We start from the raw sequence: 23,650 nt of genomic DNA, 5'->3' as shown, positions 1-23,650 counted from the left end.
GGACTGTGGGGCTGGGGGGGAAGCCTGTGGGGCTCTGGGGAGGGACTGCAGGGCTGGGGGAAAGCTTGTGGGGCTCTAGGGCGGAATCGCGGGGCTCAAGGGAAGTCTGTGGAGCTCTGGGGAGGGACTGCGGGGCTCCGGGGGGGGCCACCATGGGGGACCGTCTCGCTGTCCCTCGCTGGTGACCCGCAGCAGGGACCGGGCCGCCCCACACAACCTGGGGCCGGGCGGCAGCTACAGCCCAGCCGCAGGCCGGGGAGCCCCTCGCAGGGGCCGGGTTTAGCCCCCGCTGCGGGAGGCGGAGGGGGCCCAGCTCACCTCGGCCGCGCTGCCCAACCACCCGCGGGCCCGGGACGGGCCGCAGCCCCCCGGGGCTCCGCCAGCGCCGCTCCGCGGGCCTTAAAAGAGCGCTGGGGAGAGGGGCCGTGGGAGGGACCCGCACCCAGCCCAGGCCGCCGGTAGCCGGGGCCGGAGGGAGCTCAGTCCAACCCGACCCACCCGCCACGTCCCGGCAGCACCAGCAGCCGCTTCGGCCGCGGTCACATGACCGGGAGGGCGGCACTTCCGGGGCGCCAGCCAATGAGCGCTCAGTCCGCCGCCCTCGCGGTCTTCCCGCTGTGACCTTCGCCCTTTGGCCCCGGGCGGTGACCCGCCAAGATGGCGCTGTCCAGGGCCGGCTGCTGCCGGGTGTTGTGGCGCCTCGGGCCCGGGCCTGGCCCCGCCGCCGGCCTCAGCCGCGCCCGGCGGCCGCTGGAGCTGCCCCTCCCGCCACGGTGGGCGCCGAGGTGAGCGGGGAGTGACCCCTCAGCCCGGCGCCGGCCACCGCCCTCCGCTCTGGGCCCCCCGCCATAGCCCCGCCCCCCCCGCCCCCACATACTGGCCCTGTCCTTTCCTGTGCGCCCCCCGGGACCCACCATAGCCCCCACCCGGCCCCCAGTGTCCCCCGATCCTCCCCTATTCCCCCGCGCCCCCCCCGCCAGTTGTTTACTGTGGTGTCGTTCCCCGCCCCCGCTCCCCTGAGCTCCCCAGCACCGGCCGTGCCCCTCCCCCCGCGTCTGTGCCACTTTGACCCCCCCCAGTAACAAGCACGGGCCCCCCCCAGAACGGGGAGACCCCTCCCAGCCCCTGTGCAGCTCCTCTGTGCTGCCTGGCCAGCACCCTGTGCACCCCATATCCCCCTGTGTTAACCCCCAGCCCCCGTGTTACCCCCCAGCTCCTGTGCAGCCCCCCGAGCCCCCTGTATTGCCCCTCAGGTCCTCCTGCAGCCCCCTGTATTAGCCCCCCTGCACCCCCAGCCCCTGCGCAGCCCCCTGTGTTACTCCCCCATCCACCCATGCAGCCCTCCGAGCTCCCCATATTACCCCCCCCCAGGCCCCCTGCACCCCCAACCCCCTGTGCAGCCCCCTGTATTGCCCCCAGCCCCAGCCATGGCTCTGAACCTGCATTTACCAGCTGCCTGGGGCTGGCTGGGGGGACCCACATTGTGTCCCCTCCCTGGAGGCTCCAGGACCACCCCCAACCCATCATTCCACCACCTTAGGGGTGACCTTAGGGCCACCCCTGGCTTTTCTCAGAGCCTCTTTCACAAAGCACTGACAGAAAAAACCTGCGGGGGTGGGGGGGCGCGGGGGGATGATTCGCTGCAGGTCCCTCGTGTGCCGCCTGTCCACAAAAGCCGGCTCCCGGTCCATCCTCACCACCCTGGCATCGAAAGCAAAGCTGGTCAGCGGGAGGTACGAGAGGTTCTTGGAAAGGACCTTCCCTCGTTTCTACGTGCTGTACATGACGTTCACGAAAGGTGGGTCCTGGCAGGGGACACACACACACACACGTTTCTCCTTCTGCAGGGGAGAGTGGAGCAGTTGGAAGCGTTGCCTGTTCCCTTCCCAGCGCTAAAAACGGCATCACTGGAAGGATTTGGGGAACGGGGACCTGAAGGTGCTCTCTGTTTTGACAGGAATCCAAGCGCTTTTCCTGGAAGTAAAAGAAATCAGAAAAATCAAATCAAAAATGTCCCATCAGAGACTGAGCGTTCAGCAGCTTCCCTACCGGGAGATGGAGAGGCTGCGGCAGGTACGGCACAGCATGGTGCGGCGCTCAGGGCACCTGCCGGTGCTGCAACGCCCGGCTCTGCCTCCCTGCTGCTGCGGGGGGTCGTTTCTCCCCCCCAAAAAAAGAGTTCTGAGTTCGTGGGTAGAGTTGGAGCAGCCGATTCCCCTGGGGGGGCTGCGTTCTCTGCCAAAACCGCGGCGTTTGGAAGCTGGGAGCGGAGCTGGGGCTGTGAATTTTGAGGGGATTTCAAGATTTTGGCATTGGGTCCTGATTCTCTTTTCTAATTTCGGAGGCAGTTCCGCAGGGATGTGATCAAGGCCATTCCCATCGGAATTATTGCCATCCCGCCCTTCGCCAACTTCTTGGTCATCGTCCTGATGTGAGTACCGGTGTGGCGGTGACTGCCGGCCCTGATCTTTGGGCTCTTTGATAACTTGTATTTCATGGAACTGAGGTTTGGTGGGGTTGTTTTAGTGTTATAAATCCAGCCGGAGCGTCCCCTTCTCTTGCTCCGCCTCTTGCTGTAATGAAAAATACCCGTAGCCTGATGAGCCGGGCGATTATTTCGCAACAGCGGCTGCTGCGTGCCAGCGGCCCGCCCGGCTGCTTCTTTCTGAGGTGGAGGAATGATCCCTGGCACGCAGGGAGCAGCCCTGCGCCTGCTTGGCCGGAGCAGCCTCACCCAGATCCCTCCCAGCTGTCTCCTTAGTCCTTCCAACGCCCCCCACCCCCTCAGCTGTCTTTATGCCAGAGCTAAACCCCGGCCAAATCCCTTTTTTCCCCATTCTGCCTCCTGGGGTTTGTGTCCTGGGGGGAGGTGAGGGCCCCGCTGCATGGGACAGCGCGGGGCAGAGCTCTCCGTGTCGGATTGAGCCTCGGAGAAGCCCCAGCCGGGCGCAGCAGCGATGGGGTGGCCCAAATGCTCCTTCCTGAGCTCACCACCGCCTTCGGAGGAGCAAATCTCCTTCCACTGCCAGGTCACCCGCTTAGGGAGAGGCTGTGGCTCTTGTTTACCTCCTGGGAGCCAATTGATTCACTCCTGACACCGTTTCGGACAGCGTTCTCCCGGAGAAACCAGCTGTTGGTGGCTTGGCCGGGTTAAGAACCGGCTGAAGGGCCAGGCCCGAGGAGTGGTGGGGGATTGGGGTCATGTCCTGCTGGCAGCTGGGCTGGGTGCTGCACCCTGGGGCTGGGTGCTGCGCCCCGGGGCTGGGTGCTGTGCTCCAGGGCTCGGTGCTGCGCTCCAGGGCTCGGTGCTGCGCTCTGGGGCTGGGTGCTGCGCCCCGGGCCTCGGTGCTGTGCCCAAGAGTTTTGGGCCCCTGAGGTGTCAGGGCTGGGGCTCGAGGCTGGAGGGGGCAGCGGAGGGAGCTGGGGGGGTTCCCCTGGGGGGGGGGCTCGGGGGGGCTGATGGCTTCCCCAGCTGCCTGGCGGGGGGGTGGCCCGGGGGGGGGTCGGTCTCCTGTGTAACAAGTGATAGAGTAAGAGGAGACAGCCTCAGGTTGTGCCGGGGGGTTGGGTTGGGTATTAGGAACATTTTTTATGGAAAACTGGGAACGATTCCTGCCCCAGAAGAGCCGTCAGGCGCTGGCACCGGCTGCCCGCGGCCGTGGCGTCGTCACCGTCCCTGCGGGTGTTGCAAGGACACGTGGACGTGGGGGGGTGGTGGCCTCGGCGGCGCCGGGGTGACGCCTGGGCTCGGTGACCTTAAAGGTCTTTTCCAACCTCCGTGATTCCGTCATTCCTGAGCTCACACCTTGGGAGGCGTCAAATTCCACGGCCCCGGGGGGTGAGCGGCCCGGCAGCATGAAATCCCGTTTCCCTGCCCCGAGCCTGTGGGTTTTTCCTCCCTGAATCCCTTTTCCCCTCTTCCCTCCCAGGTATTTCTTCCCGCGCCAGCTCCTGATCCGCTACTTCTGGACCCCGCGCCAGCAGGTCGAGTTCCTGGACGCCTACGACGCCGTCCGGCGCGGCTCGTACCCGCACGTGCTGGCCAGTTTAGCCCTGGCAGCACGTTCCCTGCCGGAGCCGCAGCTACGGGAAGGCCTGCAGGAGCTCTGCGCCGAGGTACGCCGGCACCCATCCTGCCCTCGCTGCTGCCGAGTGCCCGCGGGAGGTGCTGGCAACGCGCCCCATGGTTCTTCCAGGTGCAGCGAGGCCGCCAGCCGTGCGTGGCCCAGCTTTACGCCCTGAGAAGTTTGTTTGCGGGGTCTCCGCTGGCTCTGAGCAAGCTCCGCGTGTCCCACGTGGTGAGTGCGGCTCTTCTGCTTCCTGCCGCGGCCCGAGGTGCTCAGCCGCGCCCCAGGCAGGGTGCTGAGCCCTAAATCCCTCTGGTTGTGGCTGGAAAGCTGGATGTGAGATGGCCACGTGCGCTCACGGCCCATGATGCCGCCCCCGTGCCCTGGGCTACGGCCGGAGCGCTCCGAGGGGGGGAAATCTGCCCCTCTGCTGAGCACCCCCTGCAGCGCCGCCCCCAGCGCGGCGTGGGGAGACGTGGGGCCGCTGGAGCGGGCACTGAGGCCACAAAAATGATCCCAGGGCTGGAGCCCCTCGGCTGTGAGGGGTCAGTCCCCCTGGAGGAGGCTCTGGGGGGGCCTTGGAGGGGGCTCAGGGGACAGATGGGGGCAGATGGGGACAGATGGGGACAGACTTTCCCTAGGGACTGCAGCGCTGGGACGAGGCGCTGGTTCTGAGCCAGCAGAGGGGGGATTCCGGCTGGGCACGAGGAAGGGGTGTTCTCCGAGGGTGGGAGGGTGGCTGCCCCGACCCTGGGGACGTCCAAGGTCAAGCAGGAGGTCAAGGTCAGGTGGGACGGGGACGGGGGGGGGGGTTAGCTGTGAAGGTCCCATCCCACCCGCCCCCTGCCCCGATCCCGTGAAAACAGCCCCGGGATGAGGCTGTTGGCAGCTCCCTGGTTCGGTGGGAGCATCGGCTGCGCCTGGGCTGGCCCCGCACACCCGGGACACCCGCGCCCGGCTCCGCTCCTTGGGGCCGGCGGCGTGGCTGGGTGTGACACCGGGAGCAGCCCGGGCAGGAAAATCAGCCAGATAATTAAAGGGGAAGAAAATCCAGGGCATGCCTGGAATAGGAGATGCTTTGTCTGATTTCAGTTGTGCCTGAGTAGGTCAGACACCCATTTGCGGAGGGGTTTGACGTCCCCACTGCTGACCCTGCCCTTCTTTCCAGAAAGCCCTGAGCCAGGTCCTGTTCCTGACCCCTCACTTGCCGGCCTTTTTCCTGAGGCATCGCCTGCGGAGCCACGTCCTGGAGATCCGGCACCTGGACCGTGCCATGCTGCGCCTGGGCGTGGGGCAGCTGTCCGAGGAGGAGCTGAGAGCGGTGAGATGCCTCCTGCAGCCGCGCTGCCTCGGCCGGGTGCTCCCTGGGTGCTCCCCGAGCTGCACCGGGGCACGGCACGGTCCTCCCGACCCACCGTGCGGCAGCTCAGCGCCGTTTTCCTCCGGGAAGGTGTTTCCAGAGCCCGTTTTCCCTGTGGGGACCACGCCGGGGCACGGATCGCCGTTGCTGGTCTCCTTTTCACACCGAGGAAGGATCACGGCACGATCCCCGGTGTTTTGTGTCACCTGGAGTCCCTGACAGCGTCTGCATTTTTTTTCCCCTCTCCCTGCTCTGCAGGCTTGTTACCTCCGTGGCTTGAACTCCACGCATCTCGGCGTGCCAGAGTGCAGAGCGTGGCTGGAGCAGTGGCTGGGGCTCTCCTGCAAGCTGCAAGGTGACGGTGGCCAGGGGTGGCTCCAGGGGGGGGACCCGGGAGCCTCTGGAGTTTCTCTGGGCACAGGGAGCGGCGGTTCTGGGGAAATTTGGGATAAACGGTGGGTTTATCCCCCTCTGGGCTGCCCCATCCACCTCGGGGGGCCTGGGAGGATGTGGCGGAGCAGGGTGGCTCTCTCCAGAGCCGTGTGTGTCCCTGTGGGATGCCCACGGGGGACAGCCTGTCCCTGGGTGTCCCCATCCTGCAGAGACCTTGTGGGGGCAGGTTCCAGCCCCACAGCAGCACTGAGGGAAGCAAACTGGGAGCAGGAGGGAAACGGGGGATGCAGAGCAGAGCCGCAAGGTCTGGGGCGAGGGGCCGGGGGGCGAGGGGGAGCCCCGGAGCGGCTGGGCTGCGGCAGCGCTGCTCTGATCCCACTCTCCCATTTTTTTTCCCAGCTTCTGAAGCTTCCCTGCTGGCGAACAGCATGGTCCTGCTGTCCCTCAACTACGTCAGGGCCAAGGAGTGACGGCGGAGCCGCCGGCTGCGCACCCTCACCCCTGGCATCGTGCGCCGACTTAGCGACTCCCAGCCTGGTGCTGCAAAAAAAACCCCCGAAACCCACCTTGTGGTGCCGTGAAACCACAGCCCCGAGCCGGGCGGGGGTCCCAGCGCTGCGAGTCCCCCCCTCCCGCGCGGGGGTTTGTGCCGCTGCCGGCTCTTCCCTTCCCCTCGTCCGTGGGAGCGGGGCTGAGCCCTGTCCCTGCCGTCCCTCGGCGGTGGCTTTGCTGTTACGGCTCTCAAACCACGTCACCTTCACTGGGGGGGGGGACGCAGTGAGCATCCCCCCCTCCCTGCGGATGCTTCTTGTAGTATCCCTGTAGTAGCGGGCTCCCTTCAGCTTGGGTTTTGCTGCTCCGGAGGGTTTGTCGTTCCGTTACGCCCCTGAACAGTCTGAAATAGAAACAAACCTCCCCGAGGGGGTGAGTGAAGACCCCAAATCCCCGTGTGACGGTACCCGGGACCCTCAGAGACGGTTCCCGTCCCTTTATCTGGCTGCGGCTGCCTCCTGGAGCATCCCCAGGGCTGGAAACGCCGCTGCCGACACGAAACGGGTTGGAAAGGCAGCGCTGACCCCCCGACACCTTCGGCAGAGCCCGGGGGGCTGCGTTCGTTAAGTTCCACCTAATTAGAGCTCGGCCTGGGGCTTTGTGCCGGGGGCTCAATCCGTGTCTCACCTCCCCCCGTCACTGCATGAGAGATACATGGCTGCTGAGTGGATTTAAACCAACTTTTCGGTGTTTTATTAAAGACAAAACCCCAGCGAGCGGCTCCGGCGTCTCTCTGAGGCTCCTCCCGCGCCGGGGACGACGCCGTGTCCCACCACCAGCTCCTCGCCCGCGGACGGTGTGTCTATCACCTGGAATTTTTCCCTTTTTAAGCATTACTCAGGGATAAAAAGGGGTTGGAATCACCCGCTCTGCGCTCCACTCTCAGAGAAGAACCGCCTTCCCCTACCCCCCCTCCGCTATTTTTACAGGAATCTGAGACCCCCCCCCCCCCAAGAGGAATGCCCCAGGGTGGGTTTCACCCCCTTTAAACCCCAAACTCACCGTGCAAGGTTGAGCATTTCTTTTATTTTTACACTTAAATATTCTCTTTAAATACAGCATTATCACCATGAAAAGAACAGAAAAGGCTGGGGGGGGGGCGGGGGGGCGGGAAAAAAAAATACTGGGAGGACAAGCTTTGGATTCACACTGGAAAATGAAAAAGCCACCTTCGTGTGAGCCGGGGGGTTTGGGGGTCGCGGAGTCGCTGTTTAAATAGGACGAGGAGCCGGGGGCCGCCGGGATTTCGGCGACGTGCCGGTGCCACGGCTCCCGGTAGCACCAGAGAGAGGAGATGGGCTGGTTGGTTTCTGACACGGGGATGAATCCAGCAGGAACCAGCATTAGTGTCCGTGAGTACGTTTAAACCGACCAAGAAAACCAAAAAAAAAAAAAAAAAGGGGAAAAAAAAAGAAAAAAAAGGCAGAAACGCGCTTTCATTGCACTATTAACAGCATAGTTCTCTTTGTAAAAATAGAATAAATCCTGTGAGTTCTTTGCTTCTGGGGAAAGCGCCCACCCTGACCAGCGTCCGAGGATTCATTCTGTCGGCTGACGGAGCTCGGAGCAGATCCCAGGGAGCGCCGAGTCCGTTGGGAATCCCAAAAAAAAAAAAAAAAAAAAGGGGGAGGGGGGGAGGGAAAGAAAGAAAGTGTCACCGTCCGCTCGGGTTTGGCAGCTCCGTGTCCTGCAGCAGCTGAAAAAAGCCCCCACGGCTGAGGGGGGCGGGGGGCAGCTCCTGGCTGGGGGGGGGGATGCGGGGGTCCGCGAGCGATAAGGCTTCGTTCCTCCCCGTCCAGCCCTTGTGTGCGGCCGGTGACCTGCACCAACGCCCCCCCGGTTGGGAAACCAGCCCCTTCCCCCCGGCTGCGGCCTGGAGGAGGGGATGGGGTCCCCGGGGGGGGCTCAGTCCCGGCACAGGGGGAGGGGGTGGCCGGGCTGGAGCAGCAAAGGGGGATTCGCACCCCTCCAAACACCTTCGGTCACTGCCAGAAGAGCCTTAAACCGCAACGACCCCCCCCAAATAATTTGAGCACCTCACCAGATCACAGCTCCCCCCCCCAAAAAACACCCTCCCTGCCCCCCAGCCGGGCCGTTTCCCTCGGGAGCCGCGTCCCAGGGTGGTTTTCCAAGGAGAAACTGCGTCAACCCTCCAGCAGAGGCGGCTTGTGGGGCAAGGGGGGGGTCCTCGTGCCCCCCCCCCCCCCGGCAATTCCCTCCTTAAAAAGCCCAGATGGGCTCGCCCAGAGCCTGGTAAATAGGGGAAGGAGGGGAGACGCCCCCTCCCCCAGCCCCCCATGACGCAGCACAGAGACCCTCAATGGGGCCAGTTTCTGCCGGAGGCAAAGGGGGGGCCCTGGGGGTTGGGGGGGTGCGCGGGGGGAGGGGATCGAAAGTGCTTTTACCACCTGGCCAGAGGCTTTGAGGGTTCCTCAGGGCGAGCGCGGAGCACGGGACGGGCAGACGGACACGGATCTCGTGCTGCCGCCGCCAAGGGCTCCCGCTCCCCAAATCCGGGGGGTTCAGCCCCCTCCTCTCCAATTTTCCCGGAGCGTTGGCTGCGGGCTCGTCTCTCACGTGCCGTCGGAGCCTCCTCGCTGGCTCCGGGCCCTTCCCGATCCATCCTGGGAAGGGGCAGCATCCCCGGCACTCGGTTGTGACACAGCCTGGGAAACATTCATTAAAGGAAGGCAAAAAAAAAAACCCAACCAACCAACCAAACAAACAAAAAAAGGAAAAAAAATATTTTTTTCCTTAAAAACCAAAAAAGACAGCCTGGTCCGCGGTGGGGGATGCTCCGGGGATGGAGAACGGGCAGGAGCTGCCGTGGGAAGCGGGAGGCTCCAGGTCAGGCGTGTCCCATCGGCCAAACCGGGAGAAGGCTCCAGGCTCCCGGCGCGGCGACGCCGTCTAAAATCTTCTGTACAACGCAGCCCCCGCTCCCCGCGATGCTGCCGGTCCATAAAATATCATTGTCAATAAATAAATGAGCTCCGAGGGGGGGAGGGGGCCGCTCACACGGGCAGGACGGGCCCCAGCGGGGGCTCCTCGGCGGGGGGCGGCTCATGCGCCCGCTCCGGCGCCGGGGGGGACGGGGAGGGGGCGCGGCGGGGAGCGGGCGCATCCTCTGGGGACGACGGAGGATTTTTGGCTGCTTCCCCCTGGGTGGCGGCGGCTCGGCTGCAAGTCACGGGGGGGCCGGGGGGGCCGCCCAGGTCCTTGTCGCCGGGGCAGGGGGCCGGTGCCGGCGGCTCCGCCGCGCTGCTCTCGCCCTTGGCGCCCAGCGCCGGCCGCTGCTCCACCTGGTAGTAGACCACGGGGCCATCGTTCAAGTAGGGCTGGTTGCCCACCGGCGAGGCCGCCTGCTCCGGGCCGTCGGCGAAGCAGAGGACGGACGAGCCTGGAGGCAACTGGGCTTGGATGAGGATGGGGGCGGCCAGAGCCGGGCACAACCCCTCCGGCACGGCCAGCGGCTCCTCCAGGATGCAAACGCCCAAGCTCTCCACGCCGGAGCCGTTGCTGGAATCTTCCTCAGCCTTCAGCCTCTCCAGCTCCTCCGCCGTTTGCAGGTGCATGACGGCCGTCTCGTTCTCCGCCATGAATTCCTGGAAGTCCTGCGTTTCGGCCGGCTGCGGCCCCAGCCAGTCGCCAGCGGAGCCGGGAGCAGCCGCAGCGGCCGCATCCTCCTCCGGCGCCGGTGGCCGCCCGCCCTGGCGCTTGTTCTCCAGCTCCAGCTTCATGATGGTGTGGAGGTAGTGAGTCCGCACCCGGATGGGATTGAATTCGATCCGACCGGCCATGTTACCGCAACCGTCCCGGGAGCAGCCGCAGGGGAAGGACATGCGATCCACCTGGCAGGGAGACGGAGACATGGCAGCTCCAGGATCCCAGAGGATCCCTCCCCAAGGCCTAAAACCCGCCCTGGTGCCGCCTGACATTGGGGAGATCCCAGAGGATCCCTCCCCAGAGCCTAAAACCCACCCTGGTGCCGCCTGACATTGGGGAGATCCCAGAGGATCCCTCCCCAAGGCCTAAAACCCGCCCTGGTGCCGCCTGACATTGGGGAGATCCCAGAGGATCCCTCCCCAAGGCCTAAAACCCACCCTGGTGCCGCCTGACATTGGGGAGATCCCAGAGGATCCCTCCCCAGAGCCTAAAACCCGCCCTGGTGCCGCCTGACACTGGGGAGATCCCAGAGGATCCCTCCCCAGAGCCCAACCCCGCCCTGGCGCTGCCTGACGTCGGGAATTCAGGGCTGGGGGAGGTTGTTCCCGGTGCTGCCCCCCAGGCCAGGCTGGCGCTGCTCCCCGTGCTGGGGGTGCAGCCAAATGCCTGAGCGCCCCAGCACCCAGCGCCCAGCGCCCCAGCGCCCAGCGCCCCAGCGCCCAGCACCCAGCGCCCAGCACCCAGCGCCCCAGCACCCAGCGCCCACCACCCAGCGCCCAGCGCCCAGCGCCCAGCACCCAGCGCCCAGCACCCAGCGCCCAGCACCCAGCACCCCAGCACCCAGCGCCCAGCACCCAGCGCCCAGCACCCAGCGCCCCAGCACCCGATTGCCCCAGTGTCCCAGCGCCCCAGTACCCGAGCGCCCAAGTGCCCCAGCGTCCCAGCACCCGATTGCCCCAGCACCCCAGCAAACGAGCGCTCCAGTGCCTGACTGCCCCAGCACCCAGCGCCCGAGCACCCCAGTGTCCCAGCACCCCAGCGCCCCAGTGCCCGACTGCCCCAGCACCCGAGCGCCCCAGTACCCCATGCCAGTGCCGGGCCGAGCTGCGTTGGCCGCTGGCGTCGCCCCCCGCCTCACCTGGCACTTGATGCCCGCCTGGCTGCAGGCGCAGGCCTCGGGGTCGCAGTAGAGGCGGCAGTCGCAGCCGCACTCCTCGCGGGACAGGCGGATGGCGCGCAGCTCCTGCTTCTCCTCCGCGTCGATGCGGTGGACGCCCGAGGCCCGGAGCAGCGCGCGGCGTCGCTTGGTGGGCAGCGGCTGCAGGAAGAAGTAGTCATCCACCTCCACGTTCTCCACGTCGATGTCGTCGTCCGAGACGTCCTCCAGCGTCAGCCCCGCCGCCTCCTCCGACTCCACCGTGCCGTTCTTGGTGAGCTGCGGGGCAGAGGGGCAGGGGCAGCGCCCGCCCGGGGGGATGCTGAGCCCCCCGGGGTCCGTCCCTCCATCCAGCTCCCGGTCCCGCACCCACCGCGGCGAGCTGAGCCCCCCAGAGCCGTCGCCCCACCATGTCCCCCCAGCCGGGCTGTGGTGGGCTCACGGCACTTTATAGGAGAAGGGAAAGGGAAAAAAAATTAAATAATAAAAGAATTTAGGGCAGAAAATTCCTTTTCTGCCCCCCCCCCCCCGCCCTTGCCAGAGCCCTGCGAGCAGGGAGGTAAAAGGCAACGCTGCTCAGAACACCAGGGTCCCTGGGCGGGGGGCGGGGGGCGCAGCCCAGCATCCCCCCAGGGCAAAGGAGGTTTAGAAGCGATGGAAGAGCCAGAGCTGGATCCTGCGAGATCCCTTCAGCCTCCCTGCCCCCCTCCCTCCCCCCACGCCCCCAGACCCCCCAGACCCTGGCACCCAGCACAAATGGGGGTCCCCCGACCCTACAAAAGCCGGTGCACGCGGAGGCAGCGGGCAGGGAGATCCATTAAAAAAAAAAATAATTAAAATTAAAAAATAAAGGAAATGGAGAGGCAGGACTGGAACCCCCCGGCGCGAAGGCGGCTGTGGCAGCAGCGGCAGCCCCGGCGCAGCCCCCGCGGGGCATCGTGAGGGCACAGAGCCCTGGGACCCCTGGGCAGAGCCGCCGTGATCCCCAACCCCCCCGTGATCCCCACCTGCCCCCCCATGATCCCCCCTGTCCCCCCGTGATCCCACCTGCCCCTACATGATCCCCATCCTCCCCCTTGATCCCCCCTCTCCCCCCATCATCCCCCCCCTCCCCCCGTCATGCCCCCCCATCATCCCCACCTCCCCCCCGTGATCCCCACCTGCCCCCCCGTCACCCCCATCTCCCCCCGTGATGCCCATCTCCCCCCCATTCTCCCCCCCTCCCCCACCCGTGATCCCCACCTGCCCCCATGTCATCCCCCCTCCCCCTGATCCCCATCTCCCCCCCCGTCATTCCCCCCTCCCCCCCGTGATCCCCACCTGCCCCCCCCGTCACCCCCATCTCATCCCCCCCTCCCCCCCCGATCCCCATCTCCCCCCCATCATCCCCCCCTCCCCCCGGTGATCCCCCCGCCCCCGCTCAGGTCGATGCTGCCCGGGTGGTCCCGCACGTGGGTGCAGCACGGAGATGAACCCTCCAAACAGAGGTAAAAGAAATAAAAAGGGGGGTGTGTGTCAGCAGCGATAAACCTGCCCCCAGCCGGGGCAAAACAGCAGCCGGGGGCTCCCCACTCCGCCCTGGCCCACGCTCGGGCTCCGGCAAAGCCCAGTGCCGCCTTCCCCCCAGATTTTACTACCCCCCCCCCCCCAACCCTTTTCCCCGGCGGTACCTTCATCTTCTTGGCGTGGAGTTTCTCCTCCTTGAGGTGCTCCCGCAGGATCTCCCGGTGGTTCACCTCCTGCTCCTGGGCGAACTCGCAGAGCGTGTAGCGGCGCACGGAGTTGTGGCGCTGGGCCATGCCCAGGGAGCTGCCCGCCCTGGCTGGGCACGCTGGTGAAGCCCTGGCGCCGGGCGAAGTAGTAGACGGTCACTTGGTCGAAGCGGACATTCTTCCTGCGGAGCTGCTTCTGCCGCTTCAGGATGGAGGTGGCTGGGGGGGGGGGAAGCCAGAGAGCAGCTGTCAGGAGGAGAAAACCTCCTCGGGGGTCCCAAAGACCTCCCGCCCCGCTGGAAGGTGGCTCTTCTGCTCCGGGAGCAAGCTGGGAGTAGAAAAGCTTCTTGGGGGTCCCACAAAGACCTCCCACCCCACTGGAAGGTGGCTCTTCTGCTGCTGGGAGCAAGCCGGGAGTAGAAAGGCTCCTCGGGGGTCCCAAAGACCTCCCACCCCACTGAAAGGTGGCTGTTCTGCTCCTGGGAGTAGAAAAGCTTCTTGGGGGTCCCACAAAGACCTCCCACCCCTCTGGAAGGTGGCTTTTCTGCTCCTGGGAGCAAGCTTGGAGTAGAAAGACCCCTCAGGGGTCCCAAAGACCTCCCACCCCACTGGAAGGTGGCTCTTCTGCTCCTGGGAGAAACTTGGGGGTCCCACAAAGACCTCCTGCCTCGCTGGAAGGTGGCTTTTCTGCTCCTGGGAGGAAGGTGGGAGTAGAAAAGCTCCTTGGGGGTCCCACAAGGACCTGACACCCCACTGGAAGGTGGCTCTTCTGCTCCTGGGAGCAAGTTCAGAGTAGAAAAGCTCCTCAGGGGTCCCAAAGACCTCCCACCCCCACTGGAAGGTGGCTTTTCTGCTCCTTGGAGCAAGCTGGGAGTAGAAAAGCTCCTCAGGGCTCCCAAAGACCTCCGCCCCGCTGGAAGGTGGCTCTTCTGCTCCTGGGAGTAAGCTGGGAGTAGAAAAGCTCCTTGGGGGTCCCACAAGGACCTGACACCCCCCCCTGGAAAGTGGCTCTTCTGGTCCCAGGAGCGAGCTGAGCTGGTGCTGGGGGGCCCTGCGCTGGCCTGGGGGCGATGCTGTGCCCCTCCCCCGCTACCTCCCAGCCCAACCCCACTAACCCCCCACCCCCTCCACCACCCCCACCCAATTACCCCCCCCCCAAAATCTATCGGCAGGGGCAAATGCTGGGTGGGGGATGGGAAAAGGGCCCGGGGACAGACCTTGGACAACGGGTTTGGGGTCTAACGCCGGGAATCCCGCGGGGTCTGGTGGGACCGGCGAGTAGCTCCGTGCTCATCACCCCACACCGGGTGTAAGGGGCGAGTAGCGCACAAGTAGCGCTACCCCCACACCCAGGCGCCTCGTGCTCGGTGGTGGGGGCACCGGGGGGCCGCAGCACGGTGTTGGGGGGGGGGGGGGTCGGTCCCCCAGCACTCACGGATGAAGCCGGTGGAGCTGGCGGGGTTGACGCTGTCGCAGCTGTCGGCGCTGTCGCTGTTGGAGATCTCGTCGTCCGAGTTGGAGCCCGGCGAGCCCACGTCCGCATCCTCAAACTTCCTCTTGAGCCCGGCGCTGGCGATCGCATCCATTTGGCCCCGGTTCGCATGGAGAGCCGTGGGGTGCCGGGGGGGGGTGGGGGTGGGGGGCTCACCACGGCCCTGCGGGGGGAAACGGCATTTCAGCTCAGCAGAGTCGCTCAGGACCCAGCAGGAACGGTCCCTCGCTCTTGGGAGCGGCTTCTCTCCAGCCCTGACCAACATCTGGTCTGCACAGGGAATCTGGGTATTAATTATTCTATCACGATAGGTCACATCTGGGCAGCCCGGAGGGATCGGGGTGGGGTGGGGGAGGGGCTGCAGCTCCCTTCCAACCCAACGTTTCTGTTCCAAACCGATTTGTAACCGAGTTCACCGAAGGAAACGCCGCCGGGTTGGCGTGTTCCACCCGTGGCATCGCCCCGGCTGGCGGCTTGGTGCTCCCACCAACTCCCTTGTTAATAAAAAAAACCCCAAAACACCCCGGAAAGTTCCATCTGGGATCGACCTTGGGATGCACCAGGGTTACCTGGCCGCGGCCGGATCGGCGGCTCCATCGGGCTGGCGGAGGGGAACGAGCCCCACAGGGTTTTGCTGGGTCTGGAGCATTTTCCTGCCCCCCCCGTGCTGCCCGTGCCCACCGGAGACCCCCGGCTCCGGCCCGGGTGAGGAATTTTGCGGGGGCCGATCCCCCGGCGGGATGACCGAGCATCGCCCTGCGTCTTCCCGATGCGTCGGGGTCACCGCGGCTCCTGCCCTGGATCCCAGCCCAGGCCCCCCACGGCCGCAGCCCCCCCCGGCCAGGCGCAGCGGGCAGCCCCCCCGGGATGCCCCGTGTGCCCCCCCGGGAGCCCAGCACCCCCTCGGTGGTGCCACCTCCTCCTCTCCGCTTTGTGTTCCCTCTGCTCCCACTGCTGTTCTCATGGCAACGGAAAAACCAGCTTTGGGGGGGGGGGGTGGGGTGGGGTTGGGTGGGAAAAGCCATCAGCATCCCTTCGGACCCCTGGGGGGGCACCCGGGGGTCTGCGGAGGCTGTTTGGGGGTGAAGGGGCGCAGGGATGGGCTCCCCATCACCTCGGCATCCTTCAAGCTGGGAGAGAAGCGCGGTGTCGCCCTTCTCCCCCCAAAATGACAGATGGGTGCTGAAGCCACGGCGAAGCCCCCCCCCGAGCTGGGCGCCAGCCCCCCGCCGCCACGGCTTGGGTTGAAATACGGCTTTTTAGGGTATTTTTTTTTCGGAGGTGAATCGCTTAATCTTGGAGGAGGGTGAGGGGGGAAAAGCAGCTGTTGAAGCGTCAGCCCAATTAAGGAGCTGATTAACGACGCTGATCAGAGGGGAAAAGCGGAGGCAGGGAAAAGCCACTCGAGCATCGAGGCCACCATGCCCCCGAGCCCCCCCCCCACTATTCCACCACCTCCATCGCCCCCGTCTCTGTGCCCAGGCCCACCCCAGGGCTCTGCCAACTTCGTCAGCCTCAGTTTAGGAAGGAGATAATTAAGGAGGAGAACCTCCACCATCCCCCCCCGCCCCCGCAGCACCTCACAACATCACCTGAATCCCCCCCCGGCTCCCTCGCGAGGGAAACCAGCCGCGGGACCCCCTGTGGCACCCAGCTCCTGGATGGATCCATCGGGAAACAGGTGACGGTCACCGTGTTTCTTCGGAAGGACCAAGTGGCCGCGCTGGCGGGTGGGAGGGCTGGGGCCGAGGGCAGGAGCGCGGGGTGACGCTGCCGGGGATCAGGCGGCCAAAAAATGACATTTTCATCTCATTTCTCCACGGGAGAAGCTCCCCTGCCCACAGGGGCATCCTCTTCCTCCTCCTCCTCCTCTTCATCCTCATCCTCCTAATCTTCCTCCTCCTCTTCATCCTCCTCCTCCTCTTCTTCATCTTCTTCGTCCTCTTCCTCCTCATCCTCCGGCCTGGCAGCGGCTGCACCCGTGCAATGCAAAGGCCGGTTTAATCCCCCTATTAGCTCAAATGATTTGAATTTTTGTTGAATTTTTTAATTCAAATTTTTGAAATACCCCCCCCACACACACACGCTTCTGGGAAGAGCCAGGGCGCAGCCTGGTGGCTCTGAAGCTCCCGAGCCCCGGCACGGAGCTGTGTGCCCGGAGAAGCCCCCGGAGCCCCCCCGGGGGGATGCAGACCCTCACCTTCCTCACTGGGTGCTCTGCAGCGGGGTGAAGATTTTGGGCTCCGGGGTCGGGATCTGGCTTAAGCAAAGGTTTACAGAGGGAGGGGGCGAAGAGCTGGCGGCTCCCCCCAGGGCAGGGATGCTCATCCCGCAGGAAAAGCCTCTCTCCTCCCTCCGGAGCCAAAGACACAACCAGGGAAAAAATAATAATGAATCTATTAACCGATGGTAACAACAGTTGGGGGGAAAAAAGTTAAAATAAACCGTTTTCAGGTTTTGTTGTGGTTTTTTGATGGGGATAAAACCCCAAGGAGAGGGTTCAGGATGGGAAAAGAAAAAATTTGGGCTCAAATACCATGAGGGAGGGGCCACACGCCCCCAGTTCCACTACGAAACCACAGCAAAAGGAGCTCAACCCAAAAATACGAATTTTTGGGAGCAGGGAGGGGTTCAGGGGAGAGACAGGACCCGTGTGCCGATGGGTGCAAAGGGCCTCCCGAGACAGAGCCGGTCCAGCCACAGGGCTCTGTGAACCTGTCGGGAAAATCCGCTGGCTGGAAGCTCATCCACGGTTGATTAACGAGCCCAGATCATCAGGAGGAATCCGTGCCCATCATGCTGCAAAACACCCTGCGTGCCTGGTTTGCCCGTTCCTGGTTTTTGGGAGAGGAGGAAGGGTGGGAGCATCTTGGGGCGAGGGATGCTCCATGGTCCCCAGAGCTCGTGTGCTGACGCCAGCGGGATCCAGCGGGATCCGGCACCCTCGGTCCTGGTCCCACCAACGGGTCCCAATTCGCCTCCCGTGGCTCCGGCGTCGCCTCCGATGATCCTCGATCCATGTGGGATGCGCTGCCGGGCTGCTCCTCCATCACAGCTCGTCCAGGTGGAGACAGAAATAGCAATTCTGGAGCAAGGAGCGGTTTTATTTCCAAATATTCGGGAGGAATAAGTAACTACCAGGCGGCAACCCTCCAAGCATCCTGCAGATTCCATGATCCTCTGGGCATCCTATGGATTTCGTGATGGCTCCCACAAATCGCGCAGGGATCCCAGGCTCCAGGACAGAGTAACTTAGAGGATGCTCAAGATATCCTCCTCGTATTTACTCCTAAAACTCCCCGTATTTACTCTACAAACTACTTTAATCGCATCCCATGGGCACCAGTTTTTGGGAGGGGGCCAGTTTAAATATGTTTCCCGTAAAAAGCAAGAGCTGAAAGCAGATCCTGACAAAGCCTCCAAAGGTTTTGAGGTATCGGAAGTGTCAAAGACCGGGATGCAGCATTATTTCAGCAGCTGGACGAGGAGAGAGTAGGAATGACATGCAAGCAGGAAAAAAATATTATCTAGAGATATAAATATAGGGAGAGACCCCTGGGCTAAGCAGCAGCCCACTGCGCGTCAGGGAAGCACCCCGACCCTGTCCCAGCGGATAACGGGCGTGCTTAAGACAGGATCATGGCGTGCAGGATAAAATCCAGAAAATTATAATCAAGGAATAACCAACAGACCCATTTTATCCCGTCGCAGCGTTTGGCGTCTCCCTGGAAGGCGACGCTAGAGCGCAGAGGCAGCACCGGCAGCTGGAAGGAGCCAGGCTGCGATTCCTTATTCCCTCCCCCCCTGCTCGGGGGGGCTCTCGGCAGCAATTCCCAGAGGAAAAACGTCTCCCTCCCAGGTGAAACCCACGCAGGAAGGGCCCCCCCCCCTCCGCCAGCTGCCCCCCAGCTCGCAGCTCCCCCTCATTACCGATTACGCAGCAGGATGAGCATCACCGGGGATGACACGGCAGCATCGCTGCAGAGCACCACGCCGTGACGTCGGGGGGAGCGCGCCGAGGTGCTGAGCACCCCCCGCTCGCCACCGGCCCCCCAAGCAACCGCAGCCCCGTGGCTTTGCGGTGGCACCGGACAAACCACCCCCGGTAAGCGGCAAAGCAGCCCCCACCAGCGCCCTGAAGCCCCCTCAGAGCCCTGACCCCACCTGGGGGGGGGTAAAGGGGGGTCCGTGGCTGGGGGGAGCAAACGGGAGCCCACGGAGATGCCGAACCCTCGCTCCATGTTTCCTCCGAAGAGCAAACGGAGCAGCTCACCTCCTCGAGGGCGGCTGGCGGGACGGGGAGCCCCCGCCGCACCCCCCCCCCGGCGTGACAGAAGAGCTTGGGGTCCAGCACCACTTGGGAAGGGTGCAGGATGCTGGAGCACGTGGAGCGCGTCACCCCCCTTCTGCAGTGGGGAACAATCCGGCTCAGGCTCGAGAACCGCTGCAGAATTAACCCGGGAGCCGGCAAAAACGGTCGGAGCTGGAGGCACCTGCACCCGCTCAACGCCTGGCACGACGCACGCGGCTCCCGGTCCACGGTCCGGCAAATCCAGGCGTTATCCCGGGGCAGGATCCAGGGCAGAAGCTCGTTATCGATGAGCCCCGAGACAAGATTAAATAATTTCTGCCCCGGTAGGGACAGCGGCTGGGCCACCGCGAAGAGTTCAGCAGCTCAGCTCGTTTACAAACCAGGCGTCGGAGGTTTTCCCAAAGGATCCGGCCCTCGGGCTCCGCAGCCAGAAGGTTGATGGATTTGCTGGGCTGCGACTTGGGGCCGCCGCGGCCGGGCACACCAGTGATCCCAGTTCAGCCTGGGTCGGTCCTTACGCCGCCGGCACTTCGGGATTTTATGCCAAATGGCAGATTTTTTGGTTTCCTCTTCTCCGGTGCCACTAACGAAGGCGGGTAACGAGAAAATCTAGGCTACGGCTCCCCCGGCTCCAGCGCTGCTGGCGCTTGAGCCTGCGTTTACGCAACCGGCACCACAAGCAGTAGCGAGGGGTTCAGGTTGTCCCCGAGCCCCCCGCCACCTCGGTGTGCCTGCGGAAGGTGGGCACCCATCTCCTGGGGGGGGGAGGGGGTGCTATGGGACAGGCTGATCCCAAAATATCCCCCACTCGGTCCTGCTGCCTGTCACCGGCATCGAGGCACAAGGGTGGGTCATGCATGGGGGCTCCACAGAGCCTGGATGGCGGGGGGACCCTGATGGCCAAGGCAGGGTGGCAGAAGGTGGCCACGGTTGTCTCACCGGGCCAGCTCACCCCAAGGACGAGCGCGGTGCTGCCGAGCCCCCACTCCTGGGTGCTCACCTGGGTGCGAGGGGCAAGACCCCACGTCCCGTGGCCAGGGGTCTCCTCCAGACAGTGGCCACAGCAGGTGGCGGCCACCGTGGCCACCGCGCCACAAGACCACGGGGCCACCTCGGTGCCAACGGAAACCAGCCGGAGCGGGGCTGGGTGGGGGTCCCACCATCACCCACGCCTCAGCCCCCTCCTCACCTCCCAGCGCCTGCAATGGCGGACCTGTACCACGACCCCTCCCCACCCTTGGGGACACCAAACCAGGCCCCCCGGGACACCTCCCCCACCAGGCCAACGTGCATCCCACCGCCGGCACCGGCTCCTTCCCACCGCCCGGCTCCTTGGGGACCAGGAACATGCAATATGGCTCCCGCCACCCCTGCACTGTGTCCCCCCCACCTACAGGCCCCCCCCCCACCCTCTGTAGGTCACCAGCTAGAGGGCCAAGCACCCCACGTCCTCCATAGGCCTCTTGGATATAAAAGGCCCCCCCCCCCCCCCCCCCCAACCCCTCACAGCCGCCTCCAGGTACAGGAGAGGGGAAAGCCCCAGCCTCAAGGGTCCCCTACATCCCCTATAGGTTCCCCCCCCCAATATAAGGGGGCACAATAACCCTTACAGGCCCCCAGGACACTGGAGAGGGGGGAGCCCCAGCCATAAGGGCCCCCTACATCCTCTACAAGCCCCCTACGTCCTCTATAGGCCTCTAGTGAGGGTCTCCTATGTGCCCGCAGCCGTAAGGGCCCCCTACATCCTCTATAGTCCCCCCCCCGCAAGGAAAAGGCTCCCCCAACCCCTACAGGCCCTCAGCTGTAAGGGTCTCCCATATCCCCATATTCTCCAGCTGGAAGCGGGGCCTACATCCCCTGTAAGGCCCTGCATCCTCTGCAGGCCCCGCGCCCCCAACCAGAAAAGGCCCACGCAGCCCCTATAGGTTCGCCAGCTATAGGGCCCCTCCGCACCCCCTATAGCTCCCACCAGCTGGGAAAGGCCCCCATATCCCCTAGGGGCCCCTGCATCCTTTATAGCCCCCCCCCAGCTAAAAAAGGCCCCCACATCCCCTACAGGCCCCTGACATCCACTATAGGGCCCCAGCTGCAAGGCCCCCAACCATTATAAGAGCCCCTAACTGTAAGGCCCCCCATCCCCTATAGCCCCCCATCCCCTATAGGCCCCCACATCCCCTATAGGCCCCACATCCCCTATAGGCCCCACATCCCCTCTACCCCCCACCTGTAAGGCCCCCTGATCCCCTCCACATCCCCTAAAGAACCCTATCTGTAAGGCCCCCCATTCCCTATAGCCCCCCCATCTGTAAGGCCCCCCCATCCCCTAAAGGACCCCATCTGTAAGGCCCCCACTCCCCTACAGGCCCCCCACATCCCCTATAGGCCCCCCATCTAAGGCCCCCCCATCTTCTATAGCCCCCCCATCCCCTATAGGCCCCCCAGCTGTAAGGCTCCTACATCCCCTATAGGCCCCCCACCTCCCCTATACCCCCCATCTGTAAGACCCCCACCTCCCCTATAGGCCCCCAGCTGTAAGGCCCCCCCATCCCCTATAGACCCCCCAGCTGTAAGGCTCCCACGTCCCCTATAGGCCCCCCCCACCCGAGAAGGCGGGAGCCCCCCCCCGGACCCCCCCCACTCACCGGGCGCGACGGGGCGGGGCGGGCGGGGCGGGGGCGGCTCCCGGGGGCGCGGGGCGCGCGCTGGGGCTGTGGCCGCGCGGTCCCGCCCCGCCGCCGCTCGCAGACAACAATGGGGCCGCGGCGCTGCACCGCCCCTTATATACCCCGCGCCACGTGATCGCCACGCCCCCGCGCCGCCACGCCCGCGCCGCGAGGCACGCTGGGAAAGCGAGTCCGCCGGCCGCAGCGGGCAGGCGCGGGCCGCGGGGGACGCTGGGAAATGTAGTGCGGAAGTGGAGCGGGGTAGGCCGCCGGTGGGCGGCTGGGGAGGGGGGCCCAGGCCGGGCCAGGCCCCGCAGCGCCTCCGGGAGGGGGGCGGGGGCTGGGCTTCACCCCCTGTAGGGCTAAGGAAGGGCCGGGGGGGGGGGATGGAGAAGCCACAGGATGGTGGGAGCACCCCAGACCCAGTGCTGGGGGGTCCGGGGGAGGCTCCAGGCTGCGGCCGGGGGCTCTGTGGAAACCCAGCTGGAGGAGGGGGGTGGCCGAACGCTGCCCAGCGGAGGAGTCTAGACAAGAGATTAGCGAGGCTGGAAACAGCAGGAAGAGGCCAAAAGCGCCTTATTTTAGCAATAATGCACCAGCTGCAGCTGTGAGGGTGAGTGGGCCACAGGGCAGGGCACCGGGGGGGGCTCAACCAGCCTGTGGGCCCAGGGAGCCGGCCACAGCCCCCCAGCTCAGCTTGGAGGTGCTGCGGCACCTGGCCGAGCCCCCTCGAAGGGAGTGACCCACCCAACTCCATCCTCCTCTCCCCCAGGCTCCCACCACAACGGGGCTGGAGGCCCAAGGAGACGGAGCAGCTCCACGGGGGTCTCCCCCCGCCACCAGACCCACGTTCACCTCGGCAGCCCCTGTGACACGCTCCTCCCCAGGCAAGCTCAGAGAGCGGCCACGGTGCTTCCCTGCTGGATTACGGATTAGCTGAGTTATTAACCAATAAGCAGGTCAATTTTTAGGATTAAAAAATCCTCTCTGTGCCACCCCACCCCGAGTGCGACCCCTTCAGCTCCCCCCTTGTTTCCAGCTGGCAACCGAGGCTGCAGGAAGGACTGGCCTGTTGCTACCCGTCCATCTGGGGGGTTTCGCTCTCCCCCCAGAGCCACCATGTGTGACAAATCACTTCGCCGGCATTTTCCTCATTCAACGGATTAAAATCAGCAGCACGCACCCAGAGACAGCGCAGCGAGCTGACCGAGCCTGTTGCTACCTTACCAGCCCATCGCACTTCTTGGATGCTAACAGGGGAAAAAACAGCATTAAAATACAGACCTCCCCCAGCACCAGAGACACCCAATGTGTACAAAAGGCGAGTGGCCAAGCACAAGCACCTTCACCCACCGAGCAAGCTGTCTGGCTGCTCCTCTGTGTTCGTGGGGAGAAGTAAGCAAAATTATTCTTTTTTTTTTTTTTTTTTTTTTTTTTTTTTAAAAAAAAATAAAGCCTTTTCTTGACATCTTTATCCTTGAATGATTTATGAAGCTTTGGTGGCTCAGGGCAGGACCCCAGTGGCTCCAAGTGTGCTGATCCCCTTCTCTGGTCCAGAGTTAGAGAAGCGAGCCACCTCGGAGCTAGGTGAGGCAACCAAGTGGCTACCTCCTTCCCGCTGGAATCACCAGCCTTTACCGCGACACTGTGACCCCCCAAGCTCACGTGGTGCTGGGCAGATGAGCCCAGGTGGAGAGGATCCCCCCAGCACCCTGCTCCGTTTCCAGGACTGACTGCTGGATCCTCCAGTTCCTCACCAACCCCAATGCAGCTGGGTTTTGGGGGCGAGGAGGAGCCACCGCAGTCCTGAATAACTCTTTTGGGGAGCAGCTGCGACGGAGAAGGGAGATGGGGGCACTACGGGGCCCTTTGCACCAGGACAGTCACAAGTGGCGGCTGTGGGAGCTCGGCTGGTGCAAGCAAATCCTGGGAAGGTTTAGCCAGGACTGAACCAGCTCTAAACTGTGTTTGCTATTTTGTCTTAGCTATTTGGATTGCACCTCCAAGAAGACAACAGCTGGCTGAGGAAGATGGGAACACAATCTTTTAAGGCTTACAAAGACAGAAGAGCAGCCAGTATTTTAGCAGCAGGGGCGTGGCCGTCACAATTGTAGCGTCCGTTAGTGCCTTCACTCACCCCATGGGCCCTCCCTGGCCCGAGCCGGGACCTACAGCACCTGCCTGGGCTTGGATCTCCTTGCAGCCTGATTTAAAAATAAAAGCCCTGCTTTACATTGTATTTTTTTTTCCCAATTTTGGGTCAAAACGTCCTCACAT

General features: G+C 64.3%; 2 protein-coding genes across 3 annotated transcripts; one reads left to right on the top strand and one right to left on the bottom strand.

Annotated features, from left to right (window-relative positions):
* The first annotated feature begins 621 nt into the window (after positions 1-621).
* On the top strand, positions 622-7,084 carry LETMD1 (LETM1 domain containing 1). Of its 2 annotated transcripts, none has more exons than XM_055791949.1 (9): positions 622-785; positions 1,647-1,798; positions 1,958-2,073; positions 2,345-2,431; positions 3,930-4,116; positions 4,197-4,298; positions 5,236-5,388; positions 5,686-5,782; positions 6,220-7,084. In XM_055791949.1, the coding sequence occupies exons 1-9, from the start codon at positions 658-660 to the stop codon at positions 6,224-6,226; spliced, it is 1,029 nt and encodes a 342-aa protein (XP_055647924.1). In that variant the 5' UTR covers positions 622-657; the 3' UTR covers positions 6,227-7,084. The 2 variants fall into 2 exon arrangements, with proteins under 2 accessions (XP_055647924.1, XP_055647923.1); XM_055791948.1 differs by having other exon boundaries at positions 623-785; positions 2,349-2,431.
* On the bottom strand, positions 7,039-21,490 carry CSRNP2 (cysteine and serine rich nuclear protein 2). Its single transcript, XM_055791937.1, is given in 6 exon segments — positions 7,039-10,223; positions 11,177-11,473; positions 12,865-13,008; positions 13,010-13,125; positions 14,342-14,561; positions 21,353-21,490. Coding segments are annotated over 5 exon segments (1,545 nt in total). The 5' UTR covers positions 14,493-14,561; positions 21,353-21,490; the 3' UTR covers positions 7,039-9,386.
* Between the last annotated feature and the right edge of the window lie 2,160 nt (positions 21,491-23,650).

Source organism: Falco peregrinus, chromosome 19 (assembly GCF_023634155.1).
Source record: "Falco peregrinus isolate bFalPer1 chromosome 19, bFalPer1.pri, whole genome shotgun sequence".
Lineage (NCBI taxonomy): Eukaryota > Metazoa > Chordata > Aves > Falconiformes > Falconidae > Falco > Falco peregrinus.
This window is presented reverse-complemented; position numbering and strand designations above follow the sequence as displayed.

Bases quoted from the DNA above. Each gene is read 5' to 3' on its own strand.
- LETMD1 (XM_055791948.1), top strand. From the start codon at position 658: ATGGCGCTGTCCAGGGCCGGCTGCTGCCGGGTGTTGTGGCGCCTCGGG. The intron at 786-1,646 runs GTGAGCGGGGAG...GATTCGCTGCAG, and splicing joins CCGCCACGGTGGGCGCCGAG to GTCCCTCGTGTGCCGCCTGT. The intron at 5,783-6,219 runs GTGACGGTGGCC...TTTTTTTCCCAG, and splicing joins GCTCTCCTGCAAGCTGCAAG to CTTCTGAAGCTTCCCTGCTG.